At 30.3% G+C, this 11,110-nt stretch overlaps 1 protein-coding gene across 4 annotated transcripts in view; it reads right to left on the minus strand.

Moving 5' to 3' along the window:
* The window catches only part of LOC119671478 (tyrosine-protein phosphatase 10D), a 259,081-nt gene extending 250,417 nt beyond the window's left edge, over positions 1–8,664 (minus strand). The window contains exons 1-2 of one of the 4 annotated variants that reach the window (XM_038082124.1): positions 8,501–8,661; positions 5,534–5,897 (exon numbers count right to left, since the gene is read on the minus strand). In XM_038082124.1, the coding sequence (XP_037938052.1) occupies positions 5,534–5,707 (174 nt within the window). In that variant the 5' untranslated portion in view covers positions 5,708–5,897; positions 8,501–8,661. Of the gene's footprint in view, positions 1–5,533; positions 5,898–8,500 lie in introns of all 4 variants that reach the window. The other 3 variants (XM_038082125.1, XM_038082126.1, XM_038082123.1) reach the window with 3 other exon arrangements.
* Between the last annotated feature and the right edge of the window lie 2,446 nt (positions 8,665–11,110).

Here is an 11,110-nt window from a genome sequence, read left to right on the forward strand (position 1 = left end):
CGCAAGGATTTTCGGTAACAACATCAACAATAACAACAGCAAATTTAAATGATGCAACATTTTTTTTTGTTAGTCAGTTAACAAACATCATCATCAATTAGCTTTACAGCTCGATTTGAGGTTTAGCTCAGTCAATCATTATACGAGTAAGAGATTGTTTAATCTGCACTGTGGTTGTTCTAGCGACGAGCTAGTTTTTGCCTGCTTAACGATATCATGCGGTCTGTCTATGTTATTATATTAATATATAATTATTATAATCTATATTATTTAATATATAATCGAAACAAATTTGCTTGCGTTCTATTACTTATAGCAGGGCTGTCCAGACCAGATGCGATCGCGGCCCAGTACCAATCACTGTGCAGATTGGAGGGCCGCAAAAACAAATACATACGTTCATAGTTGTATTTGTAGTAGATTAAAAACATGTCACTGGACGCACAAACATTAGCTGCGGGCCGCCAGTGGCACACGGGCCGAGCTTTGGACAGCTCTGACTTATAGGTTCATATACTATTATCTGTCTTTGTGGACTACTTTCTTTCTTTTGGATATGCTCCTCCTTAAAGTGACTTTGCGCATTTATGAAACTAATCATTATGAAACTAATCTTTAGGTCGGTTTAAAAACTTAAAATTGTTTCCTCTGCAATTATCGCCACTTGTATCCCAGTACGGGTCACATATATAATTTCATTTGCTGTTAGAGTCCATAGAATATCCATAACATTAATATTTCTTTTTATAGTCATAATATGTATATTGAATTTATATTAAGTTTAATACAATAGCTTTATAGTTGTATATATGCAAACTCCTAAGAAACTATTGGTATATATTTGTTGAAAATAAACTTACGGCAAACACTTTAGGTGTATTTTTTTATCGGTAGGGTTAAAGCCACATTGGGATCAATCAGATCTATTAAGCTATCTCTAACAGTCTCATAAATTGATCTGAACAAATGAAGACAAATAAAAACCTAAATATGTGTCTTGGTTATAGATTCAAGACTCATTCATTCGATTCACTGATATTAAAATGAAGGTAGTGGACTCTTTTTCTGGCAATTTCAGTGCACCAACCTAATTCTAGACCTAGATCCTCGACCTTATTGGATTTGATGATACCCTAGTAAGGATAGTAATGGAATGCATCACCGTAGTTATAGGTCCCAGACCTCATTTAATATAATGAAAGCAAAATCGTAATAGTGGACTCGTTTTCTTGCAAACGCAGGGCACCACCAAACAAGATTGGCGGTAGTTTCACTATATTTTAGAAGTTTTAGGTGTAACGGCGAAGTGCACAGGTCAATGCTAGTATAGAGTTTATTATAATAAATTCGTTTTTTAATTTATTTCTTTTTTTTTGCGAAATTAATTTTTTCATTAATTCCATTTAAAAATGTTAAAGTCATTTATTTCGTTGGTAGTAATTCAGTAGCGGTGAAGCTAAAAATTAAAAACGTAAGTTACTTTAAACAAAAAAAAAATAGTAATAAATTACTTTTGACTTGCCACGCTTCAATTGCATAAAATAATACCAGAGCAGACAAAAATATCAAAAGAGAAAAACTAGACCAAATAGACTAATTGTACGTTCAAAGACCCTGAAATTTTGACTAAACGTAAACAATTAATATTTTTGTGTAGAAAGATGAAGCAGGTTAAGTTCGAAAACTCATTGCGTGTGGAATTGCGAAACAATGAATAAATGCATGAAAATTAATATTATAATTATTTATATAAATATTATAATAAACTTTTATATATAACAAAATAAATTGTCAAAAGTTTTATATGAAATATAAAAGCATTATAAAGAGATTTATAATTTGGAGCGGCAAGTCGGTTTTTGGACATTCACTTTCAGTTATCGAAGAAAACCATTAAAGCTTAGAAATTAAAAAAAAAAATGAACAAAGATGCTGTGAACCGCCACACCTTTTTATGGCCACCACATCGCATCACCATCATCAGTACGTCGTACGCACAATGAAAAACCAAAGGCATAACAAAATGGTAGAGCAAATCGTATCAAAAGTGAAATTAAACCGCATAAAATAAATAAATAAAATAACTTTCAGTTTTTTCGTTGTTTTTATTTCACTTTAATTGAAATAAAAATTAAAAATAAAAATAAAAATTTCAGATATTTTCATAATAATTAATTTATTTAATTATTTTAGAAGCCGCATAAATAATTGAGCAATCAAATTGCATGATTTGCTGTGAGTTGCTATTAATTGCGAATGCCAATTAAAATAAATATCTAAATAATAATTTATTAACTGCATTAGTAAATTCGAGTTTATAAATAAAAGCAGATTCCAGTGCAAAGTGCATGTGTGTTAATTTCATAATCAGACAATTTCGCAAAGTTTATAAATGAACCACAATTAATGCAATAAATAATTGCATTCAAACTTCATATGTGCCAACCCAACAACACAATCAATTCAGGATAGTTTCGGCCGGTATCTGTGGCTCGGTGCAGTTACCAGCCACTACCAGAGAGTTGTTCTGCTGCCAGAGTGTATGGGTTTTTTTTTCTTCTCTGTATCTGTTAAATAGCATTCGCATTGAAATTTATTTGGCCAGAAGTGCAGTAAAGCGATTTGTAGCCAGAAAACTGCATGAACCAACGCAGCCGGCCAAATGCTGTTTTGGTATATTTCGGAGCGATATTAGCCTCAAGTATCATGCACTAAACTCGTATTAACTGATAATGTTTATAGATATAAATATATGCAATTATACATGTGTAGATATGTGTAGCTTTATATAAATATATACAAAAAAAAACTATATATTGTACAAACAGAAATAGTTTAAGTGGTGAGGTGAAGTGTGGTTTGTTGCCATTGGCAGCGCATTGGCTTTGAATGAATTAAGTTGACTTTGCTTTTCACTTTTGTGGTTGGACTTGTATTGGGTGTTGTAGCTGTTGCCTCCATTGCTTCCACTACTTCCACTGCCTCTATTGCTGCCGATAGTGCCGTTGTACAGCACGAAGTGCGTAGGCGGTTTGTCTATGTAAACAAACTCACATTTGTCGATTCCTTTATTGTTTGTATCTATTTTGTTATTTAATTGTATTAATTTATTTCAAACAATTGAAATTGAATGATGTGAATCGAATAATATCGCTTGAATTTTATTGCTTGCTAAAAGTGCATAGCCGAAGGTAAAATTTGAAGTGTTTAACTTACTCATCGATACTGATGGAGTAGGATATAGAGTTGGTTAAGTGGTATTGTGTTTGTGAAGGTTAAACAAGACTTTTACTAAAATAAACCAGAGAACGTATTAAATCGAATTAAAATACTTAAAAGGAAACAAAACTAAATTATAAATTTAAAAAAAAATTTCATAAAAAAATCATGTTTTGTATGAATTAACTTTTATTATTTTGGTAGGCCCCCACATACGTACCTACATCAAAGAATTGTAGTGAATCATACTAAATTATTCATCAATTAATTTACATTATTTAAGTTTAAATAAACAAAATCTCAACTAACCTGCAGATTTCCAGACTTAAGAAGGAGCAGAGCTACAACTCTTAACAAATCAATTTGTGAGTACCGTGAAGAACTATCAGGAGCTCATATCGGAAACCTCACATAATTCTTTTACAAAACAAATCAGTAGACTAGTGTAACAGGCCCATTAGTTATGGCATGGAATCTGTAGTAGGCTTGCACTTAAACCATACTTATATGGGAAGTTTGAATAAAACTATTCAAATCTTGCACAAACAACTGTTTATGATGAAAATCGAATTGGTATTTAGCTGTGTGGAGAGCATCCGGGGAAATTCGCCCAAAACGGTCAAAAACATAACAGTCAGCTGGTAAGGTTATGGTTATGGTTATTTTGTAGAGCTTTTTCTGAGGTAATGCATCTGGGGACTTTTACTCTTTGATAGCTGGGGGATTTCTGCAGAGTCCCACTCATCTCACTGACTAATTTGTGTATTTTTCATAAGCATCCTGATTATTCAATGAATGATCTAAGATCTGCGTACCGCCCCGTGCGGTTAGTGATTATTCTGAGATTAGATAGTGCTAAGTAGGACAGCCTCTCGGTTCTCAGATATAGCTTCAGGGCTCTGTCCCTTATGTATTTTTTGCCTCGATCTATTTTAAGGTCTCTTAGCATGTCATTCGTGCGGATGTAACATGGCACTTTGAAGAGTCTTTGGAAGGCCTAACTTTGAGAAAATTATAGCTTCTGGATAGTAGAGTCGGCAGCTTTGCTATACGCGACACACCCATAAAGTACTGCTAGAACAATTATCTGGCTATAGATCAATTTATTTTGTGATGCAGGTGGAATTTTGTACATTGTCTATCTTGAAAAAGCTAGACCTTCAATTGAGTTTCTGCATTGTTTCACCTATCTAGTTAAGCAAAAACAGTTGTTATATGTATGACGCACAGATCACCAGAGATGACATGTGAATAACAAGCTAATGAGTGTATTTGAAATGGAGTGTATGCTTGCGCTTATTAAAATTTAAACTTTTCTAGTTTGTATTTTGCGTTCGCGGTCTGCTTTGTATTACAACCTTAAGAGCAAATATGTCAACTGTGTTCTTTTGAGTGGCTTTTAAGAATTTCCATAGACTAACACACATTTTTTTGAATTGTAGAACAGACTCTCATGAATCATAAGAAACGTGTAACTATGTTTTTACCAAATAACACAAGTGTAGTATAATTAAATATATATAAATATATATTTACGTAAGTATATGAACAAACATTGAGATTGAGATATATATATATAAAATACGGTATAAATTTATTAAATTATACCAAATTCATATCGGTAAGTATAGTTTCTAGATGGACTTCGTATCATTGCTCTACAATTATTGCACTCGTATGCTATGTGAAATAACAGAAATGAATTTTGGAAAGACTATAATTATTTATGAATTGCAAAACGAAGATAATTAATGAAATATATACCTTGAAAATGGAAAAAAATTGTGTTAGAAAAAATACTACTTAAAAAAATTACATATATAATCACTACGTTTGATTTACTACAATTAATTTTAATTGCTAAAATTAATCACTATGAGTAAAACAATGCAAAGATACAATCAATATAGTATAGGTAGACATGTTATACTTTATGCAAAGTAGTTTATTTTTAAACAAGATTTATATGAAAGATACATATATTTCTTTAAAAGATTCGATTGCAATAATGACCTTCAAAATTGAATTCTTTGAATTTAAATTAAATAAAAAAAACAAGATTTTTATTCCTAAAAGCGGTCGACTTGATTTTGGATAATAAAAACAATTTACGTGCACTGCGAAATTCCATTGCAATAAAACAGTCCGCGTGTAAAAAGGGAAATCCATAAAGTAAAGTAAACTCTACATACTACGTGTAAACACTCCCGGTAGCTACTAGACTACTACTCCCTTACATTGGGTACTACATAAATTTCGAATTAAACAACTTTTTTTCCTATATTAAGCAGTTAAGACACAAAGGTGAACTTACCTGTGCGCAAATTGTTGTTAAAATTAATCCAATGAGTAAATTTCGCTGTGGCTGCTGCTTTATTTGTAGACTTCGTCGCTGTGAATGTGGTTTTATCCGAAATGCTGTTTTTCTCGTTGTTGCTGCAGACATTTTGCTGCCGTCTTTGTTGTTGCTTTTGGTCGTAGTCGTCATATTCTCAACCAAGTTTTAAATTTAATTAAATTTAATTTTATTTCTTTTTTTGTATAAAAATTTTGTCGTGGAATTTTATTTATTAACCAAATGAATATGTGCGTTAATTCTTGGTCTTTTTTTTAATTGTTTCAAGTAGTTTTTAAATTGATCGAAAACATGATTTCATGTTATTCGATTTTTTCTTCTCCTTTTTGATATGTTTAAATTTATAAATTCTTTTTATTTTTTATATTTTAAGTACTAAATTTGTATTCGTTTTTACATTATTTTTTTGTGTTGAACTAAATAACAAAAAAAAAAAAAAATAAATAAATAAAAACATTGTGGCATAAATTAGATTGGTGGGAAGATAATAGAAGAGTGATGACTATTTTTAATATATTTTTATATGCTTGTTCTTAAATAAGAGAGTGTGTGTGTGTGAGTGAAAAAGAGAGGCTTAAACGAACTATTGACACTTGATGATGACAGGTATGCCATTTGCATTGACGCAGTACAAATCAAAATTTTGTTTAGTCTTATTATTTACTGTATATAGCAAAAATTTTTTTTTGATTTATATTTAGTATATATATATATATACAATAGTATATAGAATTAATAATGGTATTTTTAAAATTATAAAAAATTACTTTACATAAACATATGTAAATGATAGTTTCACCTGCCCATCGTGGCTTGTAGTTGAAAAAAGAGAAGAAAAAATTACAACAAAGACAAGTTTCGCACGCAAAGTAAATTAGGGTTGCCATTATCAATAAAATAATATAAAGGTGTTCAGTTATTGTGATATCAATAAGTTTATTTTATTATACATTAATATTATTATAAACTAATTAGATATTTAAGAACATGAATGATTATTATACTAAGAATGTAAAATAAACATGCTTAATAAGTATGAACGGACAGAATTGGATGACTAATGCGGTTATTGCTAGATGGCCATTGCAGACTTATCGCTATTGATTTTTATATGAATAGGCACCTAAATATTATATAAATAGCTAAACTTATACTTATGTGATGTAATATAATACATATAGAAAGCTTTTGATGCACTTATTAAAGACTATATTAATAGTTATCAACGTATAAAATATACATAACTGGAAAATTTGTTAATAACAACTGTGGAAAGGAATACTGTCATAAATTTAGAATATCAATAACAGAAAATCTTATGAGACACACGTTCACTTGAATCTTGTGGAAGAGTTGTCGTTGAATAAAATACGATAAATACTGTGTTCATTTCTCAATTATTGTGTTATATTTGGCTAATTGGTCAATAACGTTCAACTTGTTGGGTATTAATAATTAAAGAATCTATAACAAGTTGAATGTAATTAACCAATTGGTACAATATAACATGATAATAATAATAATTGTAGTTAAGGAATAATTATATGATTTCTCAATTTAGTTTTTTTATTTTAAAATTTTATTCTACTATTGTAACAATAACTATTCAATACTAATATGTAACTACTATTAAAATAATATATATTTAATTTTCTTGTATATGATATGCTATACTTATTTACAGAGCTAATATTCAAAAACAAATAATATTCAAATAATATATAAGAATTTTTGTTCACATCTTTGCTATAAAACTGAAATATTTATTTGCGAAGGATGGCAACAATGCAGATTTAAATGTGTGAGAGTGACTAGTAAGCCAAGAATATTTTAGTATAGAATTAAATGTGCTTGGCTTATTATTTTCAAAAAAATAGACATTAAATAAAATATTTGAACAATTAAATATAATAAATTAGTATATTTTTATATTTTGTTGTATCAAAAATTCTTTAATAAAAACACCATTTTTCTTCACTTTTAATTTGCTTTGTTATTTTCGCAGACACCAATCCAAATCCAGAAACAAAAACAAAAAGTTGCCTTAAGAGCAACAAATCTTTGCATGTGATTAACTGCAAACAAACTCGATGTCTGTAATGTTCGCGGAGGGAGACGGTTACCTATAAGCCCTGCCTATAGCAGACAATATGATTTTAGCCAAGATTATATTTTGAAATGGGCAAATCGAAGAAATAAACAGGAATCGCTAAACATTCAACACAAAAACAAAATATAAATACGACAAATTATTAAGAGTTAGACTGAGGTAAGCCGCCGTTTTGGCACTTACAACAACAGCAGTACAAGTGCCGATGGGCGCAGGGTGTAAAGTGTAAGGTGTGGTAAAATAACATAAGAAACGTAAAAGGCAGACAAAACAAGTTTTGTTTAAATTTGGGACAAGTTTATATTGCTCGTAGTTATTTAGGAATATTTTTAAAATATTTTATTAATATTTTTTTTTTTCATTTATTAATTAATACTCTAATTATTTAGAAGCTGATACACTTAATTGTTTTGACACATAATTTGTATAATTTTTTTGTTTTATTTCGAATTGCCTTAAACTTTCTTTGCACTTAAGAGACGTCGAAACGCGGCGTACGTAAACAAAAGTAATTTCGGTGAAATTTTAAAAAAATAAATTTAATTCAGTTAATACATATAAAAAAAAATAACAAAATACAGCAAAACTGAATTTAATAATATTAATTTATTACATATTTGTTATGCATTGTATAAAAATAAATTGTACAAAAAAATTAAATAATTGTTTTAAGACGTGATTACGCGGCGACGCAAAAACTTATTTTTGCAATTTTGTTACCAAAAACGCAGGCGTCGGAAAATTGCTATGAAAATTTTTATTTACTATTTTTTTTTATTTGCTTTTGTTTTGTTGCTTTACACACTTTTTCTTACTTCTATTTCTGCTGTTGCTTGTATACACAAATATTTACACGCACGTACGTGTAGGTGTGTGTGTGCACTAAACACGGCAGCACTTTTGTACGCGTTCAAGTTGATTTTCCGAAAAAACTCGCGGCCGACGACAGTCTTCACATAACGCTTCGAACTCAACTGAATTGAAAACGTACTCTGCACGGCACTTTACCATATTGTTTTGCAATTCTACTTGCTGCTGTTTATTCGTGTGCGTGGGTACAAGAGAAGAAAAATTTTCTCTATTTTGTAAACAAACCAACAGAGTTGATATTTTTATCTATATCATATGTTAAAATTTTTGCATGTGTATAAATAATTTTAATTAAGATGTTTTATTAGTTAATAGCATTTTAAAAAAAAATTGTATATATTGAAAATTTATTTTATATTTATTAATCTATTTTATATTGAAATATAGTAATTAAATAAGTCATTCTCAAATAATTATATATAAATTTATTTTATTTCACAACGCCCTGTTTTGAATCGTTCGTGTCTAGTTAAGTTTTGGTTTATGTCTTTGCTAAACACGTCGTTATAGCGCCATCTGTAGGAAAGATTTATATAAATGTAATGTTTTTTAGTACATAAACTTACCAACAAAGAACGTATAAGGACTGTACAGGTAAAGACCGTATGCTTATGCTGACGAAAGAACGTAAAGAGCGTTAGAAAGAGCTTTGGAGCTTAAACGTTGAAAGTTGCCTATAAAAGCCGCGTAATTTAAATGTTTAGAGCCACAAGTGTTATTTATTTTTTTAACAGAATTAATATAGGCTTGCATGGATCTTTAGTGCCGCCGGTATAACGCTGTAATATTCTTATTTTATTTTATTTTCTTTCTTATCATTTGAACAACCAAAGCCCACATCATTATTGCTATTGGGATTTTTGAAAGTATTGTGTAGAAAATCATGTAGGTAAATCAGTCTCTGTACTCCTCTTATAGACGATGATAATAATATTGTAATCCTTTCATTTAGTATAATTTTTGTAGCTTAGGGTAATTAGTTATTTGTATTTAGCAGTGTGTGCTACTGAGTGCCCCGCACATGTCTATATATCATTTTATTCCATTTTAATACTGAATTTTATATAACAGATTGTATATAAATAATATGTATATATAAAAAAAAAACTTTTTAAAAGTTGGACGGATTTATTTGAATAGCAAAGGCACGAGTTCCAAGCCTGGCACTTGCAATCCAAACAAATTATATACGGACTATAAACAATTAAATTCGATCATTTCCTAAGACCATTGATGAAGAGTACTTGGCAATACTTGAAACAGCGTTATATAGTCAGCCAAATTTCAATAAATTAAACAAATTTTTGTTCTTGTCTTTTCTTTGCTATTCAAATCCGTCTAACTTTTAAATAGTTTCTTTTCGTCATAAAGACGCGTCAATATCGGCAAGAAAAAATTAACAAAAAAACTTTTATTTGCACAGAGTAAATGTGTATTTGTGTTATAGATGGCACAGACCACAATCCAATGCCCCGGAAAGTGGGTGTACGACTCTGTGGCGCTGTGCAAGTAAAAATAATTAGTCGGTATAAATTTACTACTAATAAATAATATTGAAATTAATACTTAATAGCGTTTGATAAGGAGTCAAATCTGCTTTTTTGTTTTAGCTTAGCTCTACTTTATATAGCGTGTTGTATTAAGAAATGGCTATGCATATACGGTTATCTTCATATCACTTTTTTTGAACCATTTCATTAACAAGTCCATACTAGGTAATCCTAGGAATCATACAAAAAAGAAACTACTAAAGAAATATACTAGTCATAAAAGGCGCTTATAAATATACTCCAAATTGCATGTTTTTTCTACAAATCTATTTTATACACATCACAGACTAATCAAGGATTAAGTAACCGTTCGTCATCTAAACTGCCTAATTTATGCGATAAAAACAGGATGCTGGCTTTTTCACGTATCTAAAAAATGCAAACATTTTCTAATTACAATTAAATTGGAATAATTGTAAATGACAATAATTAAATGCTTTGGCAGATAATTAAAATTGCTAATTAAAGCATAAATATGCTCCATTTATGGAAGTGTAAGATACAATGTAGCCCGTCATTTGTAAGTCAGTGGCCAATCACAGTTGACACTGTAGCTTTACAGCTCAAGCTGGCTTGGCTTTCATTAGCCAAGCCAGCTAGTCTGTCTGACTAGCCTGTTAGATAATTGAAGTTTTCATTAGCTAATTTGCTCATTTAATAGAACCAGTTAGCCAGCTGAGAGCAAAACTATTTAGCTCTAATCAGCCAGTTGCGCTATGCTTAAGTAGCACTAAGCCTGAAGCAGTGCAAAGTCAGTATGAAGTTTTAATAGCTACGATTGGTAAGCGTTTGGATTGGATTCGATTGATTTGTTGCATAGTGTGATTGTGTGATTGGGAAGATACAGAAGACAATGACTTCAAGTACGCGGCTGCTGCTTTGTAACCGTTTTAATTAGTTTTTTGCTTTCATTCTCTATAATCGAGAGACGTGCGAATCTGCCGGTTAAGGCGAACTTGTTGAAAAGCGTGTAAAACATGCCCGTTTCTCTGGTCATTGGAATTT

The sequence above is a fragment of the Teleopsis dalmanni genome, chromosome 1 (assembly GCF_002237135.1).
Source record: "Teleopsis dalmanni isolate 2A chromosome 1, ASM223713v2, whole genome shotgun sequence".
Taxonomy (NCBI): Eukaryota; Metazoa; Arthropoda; class Insecta; order Diptera; family Diopsidae; genus Teleopsis; species Teleopsis dalmanni.